This window comes from Pleurodeles waltl, chromosome 6, assembly GCF_031143425.1.
Source record: "Pleurodeles waltl isolate 20211129_DDA chromosome 6, aPleWal1.hap1.20221129, whole genome shotgun sequence".
Classification (NCBI taxonomy): domain Eukaryota; kingdom Metazoa; phylum Chordata; class Amphibia; order Caudata; family Salamandridae; genus Pleurodeles; species Pleurodeles waltl.
The window spans coordinates 13,544,351-13,563,848 of NC_090445.1; the positions used below are offsets into that span (position 1 = coordinate 13,544,351).

Below are 19,498 nucleotides of genomic sequence, written 5' to 3' on the forward strand. Positions count from 1 at the left end.
TACCCACCCTCAGGGCTAGTAGCCATTGGCTACTAACCCCCCAGACCTAAACACGCCCTTAAATTTAGTATTTAAGGGCTACCCTGAACCCTAGAAAATTAGATTCCTGCAACTACAAGAAGAAGGACTGCCTAGCTGAAACCCCTGCAGAGGAAGACCAGAAGACGACAAATGCCTTGGCTCCAGAAACTCACCGGCCTGTCTCCTGCCTTCCAAAGATCCTGCTCCAGCGACGCCTTCCAAAGGGACCAGCGACCTCGACATCCTCTGAGGACTGCCCCTGCTTCGAAAAGACAAGAAACTCCCGAGGACAGCGGACCTGCTCCAAGAAAGGCTGCTACTTCGTTTCCAGCAGCCTTGAAAGAACCCTGCAAGCTCCCCGCAAGAAGCGTGAGACTTGCAACACTGCACCCGGCGACCCCGACTCGGCTGGTGGAGACCCAACACCTCAGGAGGGACCCCAGGACTACTCTAAGACTGTGAGTACCAAAACCTGTCCCCCCTGAGCCCCCACAGCGCCGCCTGCAGAGGGAATCCCGAGGCTTCCCCTGACCGCGACTCTTTGAATCCAAAGTCCCGACGCCTGGGAGAGACCCTGCACCCGCAGCCCCCAGGACCTGAAGGACCGGACTTTCGCTGGAGAAGTGACCCCCAGGAGTCCCTCTCCCTTGCCCAAGTGGAGGTTTCCCCGAGGAATCCCCCCCTTGCCTGCCTGCAGCGCTGAAGAGATCCCGAGATCTCTCATAGACTAACATTGCAAACCCGACGCTTGTTTCTACACTGCACCCGGCCGCCCCCGCGCCGCTGAGGGTGAAATTTCTGTGTGGGCTTGTGTCCCCCCCGGTGCCCTACAAAACCCCCCTGGTCTGCCCTCCGAAGACGCGGGTACTTACCTGCAAGCAGACCGGAACCGGGGCACCCCCTTCTCTCCATTCTAGCCTATGTGTTTTGGGCACCACTTTGAACTCTGCACCTGACCGGCCCTGAGCTGCTGGTGTGGTGACTTTGGGGTTGCTCTGAACCCCCAACGGTGGGCTACCTTGGACCAAGAACTAAGCCCTGTAAGTGTCTTACTTACCTGGTTAACCTAACAAATACTTACCTCCCCTAGGAACTGTGAAAATTGCACTAAGTGTCCACTTTTAAAACAGCTATTTGTGAATAACTTGAAAAGTATACATGCAATTTTGATGATTTGAAGTTCCTAAAGTACTTACCTGCAATACCTTTCGAATGAGATATTACATGTAGAATTTGAACCTGTGGTTCCTAAAATAAACTAAGAAAAGATATTTTTCTATATAAAAACCTATTGGCTGGATTTGTCTCTGAGTGTGTGTACCTCATTTATTGTCTGTGTATGTACAACAAATGCTTAACACTACTCCTTGGATAAGCCTACTGCTCGACCACACTACCACAAAATAGAGCATTAGTATTATCTCTTTTTGCCACTATCTTACCTCTAAGGGGAACCCTTGGACTCTGTGCATGCTATTCCTTACTTTGAAATAGCACATACAGAGCCAACTTCCTACATTGGTGGATCAGCGGTGGGGTACAAGACTTTGCATTTGCTGGACTACTCAGCCAATACCTGATCACACGACAAATTCCAAAATTGTCATTAGAAATTCATTTTTGCAATTTGAAATTTTTCTAAATTCTTAAAAGTCCTGCTAGGGCCTTGTGTGTTAAGTCCCTGTTTAGCATTGCCTTTTAGAGTTTAAAAGTTTGTTAAAAGTTTGAAATTAGATTCTAGAAACAGTTTTAGATTCTTAAAGTATTCCAACTCTTAGCAGAATAATGTCTGATACAGAGATGCAGGTGGTGGAACTCGACACCACACCTTACCTCCATCTTAAGATGAGGGAGCTAAGGTCTCTCTGTAATATCAAAAAAATAACCATTGGCTCCAGACCTACCAAAATTCAGCTCCAGGAGCTGTTGGCAGAGTTTGAAAAAGCCAACCCCTCTGATGATGACCTCACAGAGGAAGAAATTAGTGACTTGGAGGCCAATGTCCCTCCTCCAGTCCTAAATAGGGAGAACAGGACCCCTCAAGTCCTGTCTCCAACTGTGTTAGTCAGAAATAGTGAGTCCCTCACAGGAGGGTCCCACATTTCTGAAATCACCGAGGATGCTCTCAGTGAAGATGACCTCCTGTTAGCCAGGATGGCCAAAAGATTGGCTTTAGAGAGACAGCTCCTAGCCATAGAAAGGGAAAGACAAGAGATGGGCCTAGGACCCATCAATGGTGGCAGCAATATAAATAGGGTCAGAGATTCTCCTGACATGTTAAAAATCCCCAAAGGGATTGTGACAAAATTTGAAGATGGTGATGACATCACCAAGTGGTTCACTGCTTTTGAGAGGGCTTGTGTAACCAGAAAAGTGAACAGATCTCACTGGGGTGCTCTCCTTTGGGAAATGTTCACTGGAAAGTGTAGGGATAGACTCCTCACACTCTCTGGAAAAGATGCAGAATCTTATGACCTCATGAAGGGTACCCTGATTGAGGGCTTTGGATTCTCCACTGAGGAGTACAGGATTAGGTTCAGGGGGGCTCAAAAATCCTCGAGCCAGACCTGGGTTGACTTTGTTGACTACTCAGTGAAAACACTAGATGGTTGGATTCAAGGCAGTGGTGTAAGTAATTATGATGGGCTGTACAATTTATTTGTGAAAGAACACCTGTTAAGTAATTGTTTCAATGATAAACTGCATCAGCATCTGGTAGACCTAGGACCAATTTCTCCCCAAGAATTGGGAAAGAAGGCGGACCATTGGGTCAAGACAAGGGTGTCCAAGACTTCAACAGGGGGTGACCAAAAGAAAGGGGTCACAAAGACTCCCCAGGGGAAGGGTGATGAGACAACCAAAACTAAAAATAGTAAAGAGTCTTCTACAGGCCCCCAAAAACCTGCACAGGAGGGTGGGCCCAGAGCCTCTTCACAAAACAATGGGTACAAGGGTAAAAACTTTGATCCCAAAAAGGCCTGGTGTCATAGCTGTAAACAGCATGGACACCAAACTGGAGACAAGGCCTGTCCCAAGAAAGGTTCCACTCCAAACTCCCATCCAGGTAACACTGGTATGGCTAGTCTCCAAGTGGGATCAACAGTGTGCCCAGAGCAAATCAGGGTCCACACTGAAGCTACTCTAGTTTCTGAGGGTGGGGTGGATTTAGCCACACTAGCTGTCTGGCCGCCTAACATGCAAAAATACAGACAGCAACTCTTAATTAATGGGACTAGAATAGAGGGCCTGAGGGATACAGGTGCCAGTGTCACCATGGTGACAGAGAAACTGGTTTCCCCTGGCCAATACCTGACTGGAAAAACTTACACAGTCACCAACGCTGACAATCAGAGAAAAGTACATCCCATGGCAATGGTTACTTTAGAATGGGGAGGGGTCAATGGCCTGAAACAGGTGGTGGTCTCCTCAAATATCCCAGTGGACTGTCTGCTTGGAAATGACCTGGAGTCCTCAGCATGGGCTGAGGTAGAACTAAAAACCCATGCAGCAATGCTGGGTATCCCTGAACTGGTGTGTGTGAAAACAAGAGCACAGTGCAAGGCACAGGGTGAACAAGTAGAGCTGGAGTCTGGAAGAATGGCCCAGCCTACCAAGAGAACAGGAAAGTCAGTTGGGAAACCAACTGCAACACAGCAAAAGAAAGGGAACCTCTCTTCTCAGGAAGAAGTTCTGCCCTCTGAGGGAACTGAGCCTTTGGGGCTTGAACCTTATCAGGTTGAGCTCTTAGGCCCAGGGGGACCCTCAAGGGAGGAGCTGTGTAAGGGACAAGAAACCTGTCCCTCTCTTGAAGGTCTTAGGCAGCAAGCTGCTGAAGAGTCCAAAGGCAAGAAAAATGGAACGCATAGGGTCTATTGGGAAGATGGACTCCTGTACACTGAGGCCAGAGACCCCAAACCTGGTGCCACTAGGAGAGTGGTAGTGCCTCAGCTGTTCAGGAAGTTCATCCTAACATTGGCCCATGACATTCCCCTTGCTGGACATTTGGGACAAACCAAGACGTGGGAGAGGTTAGTCAACCACTTCTACTGGCCCAACATGTCCAACATGGTTAAGGAGTTTTGCCTCTCCTGCCCCACCTGTCAAGCCAGTGGTAAGACAGGTGGGCATCCAAAGGCCCCCCTCATTCCACTTCCAGTGGTGGGGGTTCCCTTTGAAAGAGTGGGTGTGGACATAGTTGGTCCACTAGAACCTCCCACAGCCTCAGGAAATATGTATATCCTGGTAGTAGTGGATCATGCTACCAGGTATCCTGAAGCTATTCCCCTTAGGTCGACTACTGCCCCTGCAGTAGCCAAGGCCCTCATTGGTATCTTTACCAGAGTGGGTTTCCCTAAGGAGGTGGTGTCTGACAGAGGTACCAACTTCATGTCAGCATACCTAAAGCACATGTGGAATGAGTGTGGAGTGACTTATAAATTCACTACACCATACCATCCACAAACTAATGGCTTGGTTGAGAGATTCAACAAGACATTAAAAGGCATGATCATGGGGCTCCCAGAAAAACTCAAAAGGAGATGGGATGTCCTCTTGCCATGTCTGCTTTTCGCTTACAGAGAGGTGCCACAGAAGGGAGTAGGATTCTCACCCTTTGAACTTCTGTTTGGTCATCCTGTAAGGGGACCACTTGCCCTTGTTAAAGAAGGCTGGGAGAGACCTCTCCATGAGCCTAAACAGGACATAGTGGACTATGTACTTGGCCTTCGCTCTAGAATGGCAGAGTACATGGAAAAGGCAACCAAAAACCTTGAGGCCAGCCAACAGCTCCAGAAGTTTTGGTATGACCAAAAGGCTGCACTGGTTGAGTTCCAACCAGGGCAGAAAGTCTGGGTTCTGGAGCCTGTGGCTCCCAGGGCACTCCAGGACAAATGGAGTGGCCCTTACCCAGTACTAGAAAGGAAGAGTCAGGTCACCTACCTGGTGGACCTGGGCACAAGCAGGAGCCCCAAGAGGGTGATCCATGTGAACCGCCTTAAGCTCTTCCATGACAGGGCTGATGTCAATCTGTTGATGGTAACAGATGAGGATCAGGAGGCAGAGAGTGAACCTCTCCCTGATCTTCTGTCATCAGACCCAAAAGATGGCACAGTAGATGGAGTGATCTACTCAGACACCCTCTCTGGCCAACAGCAAGCTGATTGTAGGAGAGTCCTACAACAGTTTCCTGAACTCTTCTCCTTAACCCCTGGTCAGACACACCTGTGTACCCATGATGTGGACACAGGAGACAGCATGCCTGTCAAGAACAAAATCTTTAGACAGTCTGACCATGTTAAGGAAAGCATCAAGGTGGAAGTCCACAAGATGCTGGAATTGGGAGTAATTGAGCGCTCTGACAGCCCCTGGGCTAGCCCAGTGGTCTTAGTCCCCAAACCTCACACCAAAGATGGAAAGAAAGAGATGAGGTTTTGTGTGGACTACAGAGGGCTCAATTCTGTCACCAAGACAGATGCTCATCCAATTCCAAGAGCTGATGAGCTCATAGACAAATTAGGTGCTGCCAAATTCTTAAGTACCTTTGACTTGACAGCAGGGTACTGGCAAATAAAAATGGCACCTGGAGCAAAAGAGAAAACAGCATTCTCCACACCTGATGGGCATTATCAGTTTACTGTTATGCCCTTCGGTTTAAAGAATGCCCCTGCCACCTTCCAAAGGTTGGTGAATCAAGTCCTTGCTGGCTTGGAGTCCTTTAGCACAGCTTATCTTGATGATATTGCTGTCTTTAGCTCCACCTGGCAGGATCACCTGGTCCACCTGAAGAAGGTTTTGAAGGCTCTGCAATCTGCAGGCCTCTCTATCAAGGCATCCAAATGCCAGATAGGGCAGGGAACTGTGGTTTACTTGGGCCACCTTGTAGGTGGAGGCCAGGTTCAGCCACTCCAACCCAAGATCCAGACTATTCTGGACTGGGTAGCTCCAAAAACCCAGACTCAAGTCAGGGCATTCCTTGGCTTGACTGGGTATTACAGGAGGTTTGTGAAGGGATATGGATCCATTGTGACAGCCCTCACTGAACTCACCTCCAAGAAAATGCCCAAGAAAGTGAACTGGACTGTGGAATGCCAACAGGCCTTTGACACCCTGAAACAAGCAATGTGCTCAGCACCAGTTCTCAAAGCTCCAGATTATTCTAAGCAGTTCATTGTGCAGACTGATGCCTCTGAACATGGGATAGGGGCAGTTTTGTCCCAAACAAATGATGATGGCCTTGACCAGCCTGTTGCTTTCATTAGCAGGAGGTTACTCCCCAGGGAGCAGCGTTGGAGTGCCATTGAGAGGGAGGCCTTTGCTGTGGTTTGGTCCCTGAAGAAGCTGAGACCATACCTCTTTGGGACTCACTTCCTAGTTCAAACTGACCACAGACCTCTCAAATGGCTGATGCAAATGAAAGGTGAAAATCCTAAACTGTTGAGGTGGTCCATCTCCCTACAGGGAATGGACTTTATAGTGGAACACAGACCTGGGACTGCCCATGCCAATGCAGATGGCCTTTCCAGGTTCTTCCACTTAGAAAATGAAGACTCTCTTGGGAAAGGTTAGTCTCATCCTCTTTCGTTTGGGGGGGGGTTGTGTAAGGAAATGCCTCCTTGGCATGGTTGCCCCCTGACTTTTTGCCTTTGCTGATGCTATGTTTACAATTGAAAGTGTGCTGAGGCCTGCTAACCAGGCCCCAGCACCAGTGTTCTTTCCCTAACCTGTACTTTTGTATCCACAATTGGCAGACCCTGGCATCCAGATAAATCCCTTGTAACTGGTACTTCTAGTACCAAGGGCCCTGATGCCAAGGAAGGTCTCTAAGGGCTGCAGCATGTCTTATGCCACCCTGGAGACCTCTCACTCAGCACAGACACTCTGCTTGCCAGCTTGTGTGTGCTAGTGAGGACAAAACGAGTAAGTCGACATGGCACTCCCCTCAGGGTGCCATGCCAGCCTCTCACTGCCTATGCAGTATAGGTAAGACACCCCTCTAGCAGGCCTTACAGCCCTAAGGCAGGGTGCACTATACCATAGGTGAGGGTACCAGTGCATGAGCATGGTACCCCTACAGTGTCTAAACAAAACCTTAGACATTGTAAGTGCAGGGTAGCCATAAGAGTATATGGTCTGGGAGTCTGTCAAACCCGAACTCCACAGCACCATAATGGCTACACTGAAAACTGGGAAGTTTGATATCAAACTTCTCAGCACAATAAATGCACACTGATGCCAGTGTACATTTTATTGTAAAATACACCCCAGAGGGCACCTTAGAGGTGCCCCCTGAAACTTAACCGACTATCTGTGTAGGCTGACTAGTTTTAGCAGCCTGCCACAAACCGAGACATGTTGCTGGCCCCATGGGGAGAGTGCCATTGTCACTCTGAGGCCAGTAACAAAGCCTGCACTGGGTGGAGATGCTAACACCTCCCCCAGGCAGGAATTGTCACACCTGGCGGTGAGCCTCAAAGGCTCACCTCCTTTGTGCCAACCCAGCAGGACACTCCAGCTAGTGGAGTTGCCCGCCCCCTCCGGCCAGGCCCCACTTTTGGCGGCAAGGCCGGAGAAAATAATGAGAAAAACAAGGAGGAGTCACTGGCCAGTCAGGACAGCCCCTAAGGTGTCCTGAGCTGAAGTGACTCTAACTTTTAGAAATCCTCCATCTTGCAGATGGGGGATTCCCCCAATAGGGTTAGGATTGTGACCCCCTCCCCTTGGGAGGAGGCACAAAGAGGGTGTACCCACCCTCAGGGCTAGTAGCCATTGGCTACTAACCCCCCAGACCTAAACACGCCCTTAAATTTAGTATTTAAGGGCTACCCTGAACCCTAGAAAATTAGATTCCTGCAACTACAAGAAGAAGGACTGCCTAGCTGAAACCCCTGCAGAGGAAGACCAGAAGACGACAACTGCCTTGGCTCCAGAAACTCACCAGCCTGTCTCCTGCCTTCCAAAGATCCTGCTCCAGCGACGCCTTCCAAAGGGACCAGCGACCTCGACATCCTCTGAGGACTGCCCCTGCTTCGAAAAGACAAGAAACTCCCGAGGACAGCGGACCTGCTCCAAGAAAGGCTGCAACTTCGTTTCCAGCAGCCTTGAAAGAACCCTGCAAGCTCCCCGCAAGAAGCGTGAGACTTGCAACACTGCACCCGGCGACCCCGACTCGGCTGGTGGAGACCCAACACCTCAGGAGGGACCCCAGGACTACTCTAAGACTGTGAGTACCAAAACCTGTCCCCCCTGAGCCCCCACAGCGCCGCCTGCAGAGGGAATCCCGAGGCTTCCCCTGACCGCGACTCTTTGAATCCAAAGTCCCGACGCCTGGGAGAGACCCTGCACCCGCAGCCCCCAGGACCTGAAGGACTGGACTTTCGCTGGAGAAGTGACCCCCAGGAGTCCCTCTCCCTTGCCCAAGTGGAGGTTTCCCCGAGGAATCCCCCCCTTGCCTGCCTGCAGCGCTGAAGAGATCCCGAGATCTCTCATAGACTAACATTGCAAACCCGACGCTTGTTTCTACACTGCACCCGGCCGCCCCCGCGCCGCTGAGGGTGAAATTTCTGTGTGGGCTTGTGTCCCCCCCGGTGCCCTACAAAACCCCCCTGGTCTGCCCTCCGAAGACGCGGGTACTTACCTGCAAGCAGACCGGAACCGGGGCACCCCCTTCTCTCCATTCTAGCCTATGTGTTTTGGGCACCACTTTGAACTCTGCACCTGACCGGCCCTGAGCTGCTGGTGTGGTGACTTTGGGGTTGCTCTGAACCCCCAACGGTGGGCTACCTTGGACCAAGAACTAAGCCCTGTAAGTGTCTTACTTACCTGGTTAACCTAACAAATACTTACCTCCCCTAGGAACTGTGAAAATTGCACTAAGTGTCCACTTTTAAAACAGCTATTTGTGAATAACTTGAAAAGTATACATGCAATTTTGATGATTTGAAGTTCCTAAAGTACTTACCTGCAATACCTTTCGAATGAGATATTACATGTCGAATTTGAACCTGTGGTTCCTAAAATAAACTAAGAAAAGATATTTTTCTATATAAAAACCTATTGGCTGGATTTGTCTCTGAGTGTGTGTACCTCATTTATTGTCTATGTGTATGTACAACAAATGCTTAACACTACTCCTTGGATAAGCCTACTGCTCGACCACACTACCACAAAATAGAGCATTAGTATTATCTCTTTTTGCCACTATCTTACCTCTAAGGGGAACCCTTGGACTCTGTGCATGCTATTCCTTACTTTGAAATAGCACATACAGAGCCAACTTCCTACAACATCTTTCCACTCATTCCCCTGGTTCCAAAGGTTCTCACCAAAATGAGACCAAACCCTGCAATCTGACCTTAATAGCTCCAACGTGGCCTCGCCATTACTGGTTCACAGAGCTTCACCTTTTGTCAATGAGACCTCACATACCACTAAATGTCTCCCCTTATCTCTTGACCATGAACAACAGTCAAGTCTTGCACCCGAATCCAAAGTCCCTTCACTTCAGCATGGCTCCTGAACACAATGAGTTTGCCCGTATAAACATCCCTCCAAAGTGCAGGGACATTCTCTCCAGAGGCAGAGATACCAGCATTCTCAAAACTTACTCCTGTAAGTGGAAGAGGTTCTGTTTATGGTGTCAACAGCAACAGATACATCCACTGTGGTCCTCACCGGAGAAGATATTACCCTACCTATTGCATTTGGCACGTTCAGGCCTAGCGCATGCCTACATTAGGGTTCATCTGGCTGCCATTTCTTGTTTTAGACGTTCACATAGGGCACCTCCTCATGGTCCTCCATACTCATCAAACAATTCCTGAAAGGGCTCTTCACGGTCTTCCACCACTCAGACCTTGCACAGCTGATTGAACAGCCATTTGAACCAATTAACAGATCCACTTTGAAGTTTATATCCTGGAAGGGAGCCCTGCTGGTATCCTCACATCAGCCAGACGGGTCAGTGAGACCACACTTTGACGATTCAAGAACCTTTCTTTCAGATTGGAGACAACAGGATAATCCTGCATACCAACTCGCGATTCATACGAAAGGTCCTTTCAGACTTCCATATCAATGAGCTGTTAATCCTTAAGACCTTCTTCCCAAACTCATCAACACCAGCGGAAACGGCTCTTCATTCTTTGGATGTGAAAAGGTGCATCAAGTTCTATCTTGATGGGTACAAATCCTTCTGTTAAACTCACATGTTGTTAGTCGCTTACAATACACCAAGACAGGGCCAACCCCTTTCCAGGCAGGGTATTGCTAGATGGATATCGGCTGCGATCCAATGTTGTCACCGGGCAAACAGTTACATACTTCTGTCTGTGCTCACTCTGCGAGAGCTGTTTCGAGATCCACTGCACTATTTGCGGGTGTGCCGCTCGAGGAGATCTGCAGAGCAGCTACCTAGAAGAACCGTCTTCACAAAGGGAGGTTGCGGTCCGACAAGGAGTCTTAAGACAGCTTTTCCAGTAGCGGTGGGAGCTATCTCTGCCTTCACACCATCCTTCGGTGGGTTCCGCACGTCATCTTAAAATGTATCCAGCAGAAAGGATTTATATACGGTACAGTTTCTAGTAACGGGTGTAAGCAATTGTATTTTGCTTTATTTCATGTGTCTATATTTGGTTGCAGCTCTTATGAATAGTCTTTTGAGGTACTCACAGTTGACACTACAGTGTGCCTCACTACAGCTCTCTACTCTGATTCAAGCATGTGAATCTATGAAAGTTCCAATACTGGAGAAGAAAATACATTTCGTGTAAATGTAGTTCTCCAGAATTGGGATCTTCAATTGATTCACATGAGGCCCACCCGCCTCACTGGAGATGCTCACCGTTACCTCACTCACTCACTCACTCACTCACTTATTATGTGTAGGCACTAGTGCCGCAAAAATCTGAGGCACCGGAGCTTCTCTTACGACTGTTCTGAAGATGGTGTTGCCTGATTGGTGCGCTCCCAACTTTAGTCCTTTGTTAAAAAATGACTCTGATAGAATGCTAAACTAATAGGCCTAAAGCCTGTATGTTTAGGTCTATATTGACACTACTTTGTAAAGGTACCGGGGACTCCCATCTCGACGACGGGGAATGATTCAAGCATGTGAATCTATGGAAGATTGCAATACTAGAGAACTACAGTTACAGGTATGTAACTTATTTTCTAATTAATGTTTGCTAACAGGCTCTATCTTTCGTATAAAGTGGTTTATGGGTAAGGTGATTGTGTGACCATGTGTTATATATTATAAGGGATAAAGCACGCCTTGCCGTAGATGACAAGCATATTGCAAGTCACTTCGGAGTTCCATAACATTATAAAGGAACTCTGCCTTCAGCCTCTTTCCTCTATATGACCGTGAAACTCTTCGGTGACTTGCAGTATCCTTACAATGTATAGCAGGTGGTACTTTATTCTGCAGCTCACCGTTAAAAAGTGTTCCAGATTAAAAAAAACATTGAGACAGCTATTCAGTGTTCACGAGTTTAATGATGGAAACTGGTGCTACCACTTTCTTCCTTCAAACTCTTAGCTCATGCTCTATTTTCTCTCGCTTTGCATCTTTTGTTGGTCTGCATGCTTATCATCTAGGTGTGCGTTTTGGGGCTGCACCTGATTAAGGAGCTGTGCGAGGTGGATGAAGATGGGGAGCTCTGGCTGCAGGTGACCAGAAGATTGCCTCTGTTCCCGACTATTTTCAGCACGCTGGAGGTCAGCCTTCGGGTGAAGCAGAACCTCCACTTCGCCGAGGCTGCGTTGCACCTTCTTCTGACCATCGCCAAGACACAGCAGGTTCATGCCTCCTGCAGGGGTCTCTGGCGGGAGGGAGAGTGGTGGCTCTCTTATTATTCTGGACTTGTGAGGCACACCCTACTCTTGTCCTCGTGATTCTTATTTAGTTTCCTTTCTCTCCTGGTCACCTCCTACTCTGTCTCTCCTTCTTTCCCTCCCTCTCTTTCTGTTTCCCTCTTTTCCTCTCTCTTTCTTCATGTTTCTCTCCCTCACGTTCTCAGTGTTTCCCTCCCCCTCTTTCTCAGTGTTGTCCTCCTTCTTTTTCCCTCTTTCTTCATCTTTCTTCCTCTGTCTTCCCCTCTCTTCCCCTCTCTCCTTTCTCCTCCTAATGTCTTTGTCACTGTTCTAGAGTTGAAGATACTAGAGTTGCATCTTGTGACAGTGCTTTCATGTTCCTGTATTTGAGTTTCTGTGCCCTTCATCAGGCTTGTGTGCAAAGATCACTAACGTCCATGACCTGTTTCTGTGTACTTTTCAGGGTGCTGCTGCTATGGCTGCTGCTGGGGTGACACAGAGCTTCTGTCTACCCCTCTTGAGCCTCTATCAGCTGAGCAGTAATGGAGGTTTGCCGGTGAGTTCCTGCCTACTTAGTTAAATGTGTCTGGTAAAAGGCTGGAATGTATCACTGGCTGGCCCTGTACCAGCTCAGACCTTTGTGACTCATGGGGTGCCTATTCATTTGTTCCCTTTAAGAAATGATAGAAAGGAAGTGGGGAGTGACCTGTGTGCTGCAAGGGCAGCAGCTGTGAAAATGAGCCCCATGAGGAGGCTCAGAAGGGTTAAAGAGCCTTTGACCACTCAGGTCTAGGTTTACATCCAACCTAAATAGGACCCATGCGAAGACCTCCGCAGGCTCCAGTAACTGGGAGCTTTAAAAGGCTTCTTATGGCAAGATGGAAGTCCTTGTGCTGTTGTGTTTGAGGGCGTTGTTTCTGTTCTAAAACCACCACTACATTTGGCACTCAGATGCTTCTGGGTGGGCAGACTTAATCTACAGAGCAACGATTGCATTAGCAACAGTGATTTCTGCTATGTCTCTTAGAAGTGATTCAAGCACCCCAGCAAGAACTCGGGTCATGCTCCGTGGACAGCTTCCACTGACTGATTAGTCTCATAATGCCACGCACTAAACCTGTATTCTCCATCTGTCACTCAGACTACAATGTCCGGTGCATCTCGAAAAGCTCTGGATGCTCCCTCCTGGCCAGGAGTGTACCGCCTCTGCATGTCCTTGATGGAGCGCTTGCTGAAGACACTTCGATACAACTTCCTGACCGAGGCCCTGGACTTTGTGGGCGTCCATCAGGAGAGGATTCTTCAGGTTAGCTTTCCTAGCTTTTTCTTGGGCTAGCTGGGAGGACAGGTTTGTGGTGTTTGTAACGCTTGTATCTGTGTGCTCCACAGTGCCTCAATGCTGTGAGGACAGTGCAGAGCCTCGCCTGCCTTGAAGAGGCCGATCAGACCGTGGGCTTCCTGCTTCAGCTCTCTGGCTTCTCCAAGGAGTGGCAGTTCCATTTACCACAGCTGATGAAGGATATTCAGGTAGGTGTGGAAGGTGGATCCCAGGTGGGCAGCTTGGGGATTTAAGCGACAGGTTACAGCTCGACCACTGGGTATTGTCTGTCACTTTGGTGCTTTGTGATTGTCTCCTCGGTGGACGTCCTGGGGGCTTGGACATGACAAAATATTAGTTGTATGAGGTTGGAATAAAAAAAGGAAGATTCAGATGTAAGAGTGAGTGCCATTTAAGGTGCAGTCCAGGAGGCCTTGTACGTAAAGTTCATGGAATAGCTGACACCCAGCATCTTATAGGCACATGGGAACTGATGTTGAGATCCTTCTATATGTGAACTTTTGGGAGTGAATTTACAACAGAAAATATGAACTATATACGCAAGATGAAAATAGGTGCAATCGCACGGTTTAATAATGTGAAACATGCTTGGGGGCATGCATGAAAGAACTATACTAAAGATTCTGATTATTAAACTATCGGATTCTTACAGTTTCCGTACAATATTTCTCAATTGATATGGATGAAAGGACGCACTTTTTTCTCTATCGCGGGGTCTTCGCTGAATTCATGACCACTGAAAAGCACATTCTCTGTTCAAGATCCTGGGAGACTTTCCAAGCGAAAAGACATGTTTTTAAACATAAATAATGATCTTCAGGAATGCAGCTGGCTCTGAACTGCCCCCCCTTCCGGGGTTAGCATTGCCAGGAATAGCAGAGGACATATGGGTTGTTAGCTCTTATGGCTGATATTTTGTATTTTCATCTACTGTTTTATTTATAAAGTTTCTTCACCAATCAATCAATCAATCACGATATTTATAAAGCGCGCTATGTACCCGTCAGGGTTTCAAGGCGCTGGGGGTAAGGGGGGGGGGGGTGGAGGTGTGCTGCAGTTAGCGGTCGAAGAGCCAGGTTTTGAGGAGTCTCCTGAAGGCGAGGAGGTCCTGGGTCTGGCGTAGAGATGTGGGGAGAGAGTTCCAGGACTTGGCGGCGAGGAAGGAGAAGGATCTGCCGCCGCAGGTCTTGCGCTGGATTCGGGGGACGACGGCGAGGTTGGCGGATCGAAGTTGACGTGTGGGAGCGTGGAAATTGAGTCTGGAGTTGAGGTAGGAGGGTCCGGTGTTGTGAAGTGCCTTGTGAGCATGGGTGAGGAGTTTAAAGGTGATCCTCTTCTCCACCGGGAGCCAGTGGAGTTCCCTCAGGTGTGGGGAGATGTGACATCGGCGGGGTATGTCAAGGATCAGTCGGGCGGAGGCATTTTGGATACGCTGGAGTCGTTTGATGTCTTTGGTTGGGATGCATGTGTAGAGTGCGTTGCCGTAGTCAAGTCTGCTGCTGACGAGGGCTTGGGTCACCATCTTTCTGGTCTCTGTTGGAATCCACTTGAAGATTCTGCGGAGCATGCGGAGGGTGTTGAAACAGGAGGAGGAGACGGTGCTGACCTGTTTGGACATGGTGAGTGCAGAGTCCAGGATGAAGCCAAGGTTTCTTGCGTGGCTGGCAGGGGTGGGTGGGGGTCCGAGGTCGGCGGGCCACCATGAGTCGTTCCAGGCCGAAGGAGAGCGCCCGAGGATGAGGATTTCCGTCTTGTCGGAGTTGAGTTTCAGGCGACTGTTGTTCATCCATTCGGCGATGGATTTTAGTCCTTCGTGACCAACATAGGCATCTTGGAGCTATGGAACGATAATGGGGTCATCTCATTCCTTATGTCCTTTCTCATGCATATTGTAAGGATTCTTTTTTTGTATGGTCACCCCCAAGTTTTGGGATTGATGCTGATGGTCCTTCAGCTCTGGGAGTGCACTGAGGCCTGCTAACCAGACCTCGGAGTCAGTACCCTGACCTTAAAATGTGTATGTAGGATTGACTGTACTCAATTGGAAATGGCTAAACCACCCGTAGGTCCCTAGTAGATGGTACCCTACTACCCAGGGAATGTAAGATAGAGGGCTACCCCAGGGCTTGCAGCACTGGTTGTCCACCCTGGAGGCCTCCCCAGTAAAAAAGGCTGTCCAGTCCACCACTGCAGACTGCTCGAGCAGTCTTGCATGGCCAACCCGACTTTGCCATTGAAAGCGATGGCAAAGCCACCACTTGCCCCGACCTGTGTAAGTCACTCCTCTGGCAGACCTACTGAGTCCTGAGGCAGAGTGCAAAATATGAAAGAGTAAAACACACACAACTACAGTTTTTACTATGGAAAGACTTGGTAGCACACTGATCCCACAGCTGTGCTAACTCCTGAATGATGCGACCAAAGTCGGCACTACAAGGTATCAAACTAGTTACATTTAGCCCGACTTGTACCTCAGCTCGAAATGAATGTAACTTCTCAGAGTGCGCTTTTAGAACACCCGTGCCTTCCTAGTCCCACATGGAGGCTGTTCCACAAGACGGCTTTCTACCCTCCTGGACGGATGTGCCAATGACTCTCAAAAGAGTACATTGAGGGATTGCAGGCCAGGGAGGTGCCATCTCCCTCCTGCAGGAAGCCACTTGGGTCTTAGCCCCAAAAGCTGCCTCTGAAGGGTAGATGTGTAACACCAGAGGGAAGACTGGCCCATTGATTAGGCAGACAGTCAGGCACAGGGAGCAGAGAGGGAAAACCAGTTCCCGAACCAGTTTCCACAGTGACATGTAGCCCTGAGGTACCCACACCCCAGGGGCGGGCTGAAGCAGTTTGAACACCGAGAGGGGGTCTCACCATCTTGGGAGGGGGCAGAATGGTGCATCCTTGATAGCCAGATGCCACACTTTAGACTGTGGTCACCAGGTGCAAGGGAACCTGTTAGCCCAATGGTTACCAATCACATCCTGCCCTGAGGGCACATTTCAAGCATAAAATGGGCAGCCCTGGCACTCAGACCTCGACCGACCTGTAAAGGAGGACTGCCCTGCTGCACGAGCGGACCAGCAAAGAGAGCTTGCTCCTTCAAAGACTACATCTGGTGGCTAGTGAATAGAAGAGGCTGTGTCTGCTGTGTCCTGCTCAAGGAACAGCAGTCTCCAAAGTCCAGTCAAGCCAAGAGACTCCAAGGGCCAGCTGACTGGCCTCCTGTTCGCAGCACAGGGACACAACAAATGAAGAAGCCTGCTGGGGCAGGTTGGTAGCCCAAAGTCTTCACTGCCACCATGCAGCATCAAGGACTAAGACCCTACGCACAGAGTTGCACCCGAGTTTGCTGAGCCCGGGAGGCAAGTTGTCAACCCAGAAATGATTAGCCTGTTATTGCAGCATTGGGCGACTGGACTTCAGCCATACCAGAGAGGACCTCGTGGGATGCCAACCCTGCAATCCGGATGCAATCAAGATGATGTTAGTAGCTCCCACTTGGGCAAGACAACCCTGCTACACCACACTACTGGACCTGTCCCTAGTAGCTCACGAAAGCTTCCCAACACACCAGACCTTCTCACTCAGAGGGGCAATAAAGTCAGACATCCCCGCCTTAAACAACTGAACCTCGCAATTTGGCCTCTGAAGTCCTAGAATTTAGAAACTTGTAAGTGCCTCCAGAATGTATGGATGTTCTTGAAGATAGGCTTTCAACAGCTAGAGCCTGCTTAGCAGCTAAATGGAAAAGAATTGTCCATTATAGTCCCGGACCCTTGATATACCCCAGTCAAAAACTTTGTTGTCCAGAGATTTTTATTTTTGATTTGTTTTTGTATCATTAGAAAAGTAATTTAGCTTTGATAGGGCCTGCTAATCCGGGCCCATTTTTTTTCTGGATGACATTTTTAAAAATGGCAATGTGTTGCAGTGATGATGTAATATATCCGCAACCATGAGACCAATATACTTCATTTTGGTGGTAAAACATAGGTTTTGGGGGTCAAGTAGTCTTATAGAAAATGAAAATAACTCTTCAGAGCAACCCTTCCACCATTTTCCAAAATGGCAACTCTATCATGATGTGTTTTAGCCATCATATTGGTCATTTATTTTAATATTGTTTTTGTTTCAGGTTTTTCTTTGATTCAGATTCATAAACATGAGCAAAGCAGGTGGTAGCAGAGGTTTTTAACCTCCTGAAAGAGTGGTGCTAACTACAAAACCTGAGGACTCCTTCAACAAAGAAAAATGTGTCATATGCCAAACTAGTTTGAAAGAAAAGCTAACATCAACTGCTGCTGGACAAGGAGCATTTGAGATGCTGCAGAAATACGGGAAGACGAAGTTCACAAAATATTGAAACTGATGGGTGAAGAGCATCAGATATCTTTTCATTGTAACAAGCATTGTAAAAGCCTGGAAAAAAATTGTCAAAAAATATCAGAAACCAGTAAATCACAAGAAGAATCTGAGTCTTCTGTGAAAGAGACGGCAACCAAACCTAATGCCTATCCACCTAGAAGATCGATGGCCACCCCTCGTCCACCTCCAGCAACTGATCAGAAAACAGAGGATCTTCAATGTGTTATCTGTGCTTTAGCCAGAACAGGGGCCAAAGGAAATGACAAAAGAGCTAAGTTCAGAGTATGTGAGTCAAAGGGTATAGGAAGTTGGCTCTGTATATGCTATCTCAAAGCAAGAGATAGCGTTCACAGAGTCCAAGGGTTCCCCTTAGAGGTAAGATAGTGACAAAATTAGATAATTCTAATGCTCTATTTTGTGGTAGTGTGGTCGAGCAGTAGGCTTATCAGAGGGTAGTGTTAAGCATTTGTTGTACACACATAGGCAGTAAATGAAAACACCATGGTATCTGAAGAATTCGCCAATTGTGCAAGACTGTGCAGTTTTGGAGAAAGATCTGGCACTGAGTTAGCAGGGACCCAGTGCACTAACAGTTAAAATCACACCGGAAACCAGGCAAAAAGTGTGGGGGTGGGGTGACCTTGTCATAAAAGGCACTTTCCTGCACCAAGTAGGCACCACCTGAGGGAATCCTTGCTCACATAACCAGAGCCAAGTCTTCAGCATCAGCACTTGTCAGAGGTTTCCCTGTGGCTGAAGTTTGCGGTGCGGTAAAATTGGAATCTCTTTATACATTTGCTTCTTTCTTAGTTTCAGAGGTGAAGGGATAGACGTTTTTTAAGATCTGAGCTCCAGAATTTCCTTGTCTGACCATTCCTTTAGGGCCGCCACCCGGGAGTGGCTACAGTTTGATATCTGTTCACAAGTAGAGGAAACTGCAGTTAGAAACCTCAGTTAGAAGAGGAAGCTGGTTACCTTTTTAGCTATCTTTTTGGTGGTTGCTCTTGCCTACTTGCAGATCATGCCACCTCCTGATTCTGTAGAATGTTCTTAGTCATCTGCATCACAAAGGTTTCAAGTTAGATTAACTGCACCACCACAATTGATCAGACATTTTTCCGTCTCTCTGCTTTTAAGTGCATGAAAAAAATAGATTGGGAAAAGGTGTTGGTGCACTAGGAAGGTACAGTGTGACTCAAGTGATGTAATAATGCACAGCTTGTGGGCCAAGATGGAGCTAGCGCTACCCACTGGCATTCGAGAGCCGTGAATGATCTTTGGATCTATTCTGGCACCTGGGGATATTCAAACGGTGAGTAATCTGCTGGTAGATGGAGTATCCACTACATAGCTAGGTATCTGAAGGTAAATAACTTGTTCTTCAACTTTCTATCCTCACTCTCTGGAAGAGTATCTGTATATGAAAGACCCTAGGGCAGCCCTTACTTGTTTTTCTGTACACGGTGATCTTCTCAGTAAAGTTTTTACTGCGTTTTCCATGTCTTTCCGAAAAGGTCTTCCAGCTTTCTAATGCATATTAAACCTTTGAAGGCACAGGAGCACCTACATAGGAAGGACTAAAGAAGATCCTACATTTTTATTTGTAGAGTCTACGAGTTTAGGATAGATCACTTTTTTGGCTCTACTGTAAGGCAGCCCTACCTGTGAGCATCCAAAGTAGAGAACGGTTAGTAACTGTGTTGCAGGATTTTGTGTTTTAGGAGTTTAAGAGCTCAGTTGTCTAGAGGAGAGTCCTGCCCCTTTGAGTTGTAGAGGAGCCCCAGTTCTGAGTGTATTTCAGTCAGCCACTTAGCTCTGCTTCACACATTAACAAAGCACTACTGTTTTCATGCAGAGGCAGGAAAAGAAGGGCAGTTTGGAAAAGCCAGACAGGGGAGGGTTTTGATACTTTTGTGATGCCACTTATGAAGGGTTTAGGATTTGGATTCTTTCTAAGCAAGTGCT

General features: G+C 48.1%; 1 protein-coding gene across 3 annotated transcripts in view; it reads left to right on the top strand.

The window, feature by feature from the left end:
• The window catches only part of NUP188 (nucleoporin 188), a 642,545-nt gene that overhangs the window by 585,530 nt on the left and 37,517 nt on the right, over window positions 1-19,498 (top strand). For all 3 annotated transcript variants that reach the window (XM_069237029.1, XM_069237030.1, XM_069237031.1), the window contains exons 35-38: window positions 11,617-11,817; window positions 12,296-12,388; window positions 12,974-13,138; window positions 13,222-13,359. In XM_069237029.1, coding sequence (XP_069093130.1) covers window positions 11,617-11,817; window positions 12,296-12,388; window positions 12,974-13,138; window positions 13,222-13,359 — 597 coding nt within the window. The remainder of the gene's footprint in view (window positions 1-11,616; window positions 11,818-12,295; window positions 12,389-12,973; window positions 13,139-13,221; window positions 13,360-19,498) is intronic.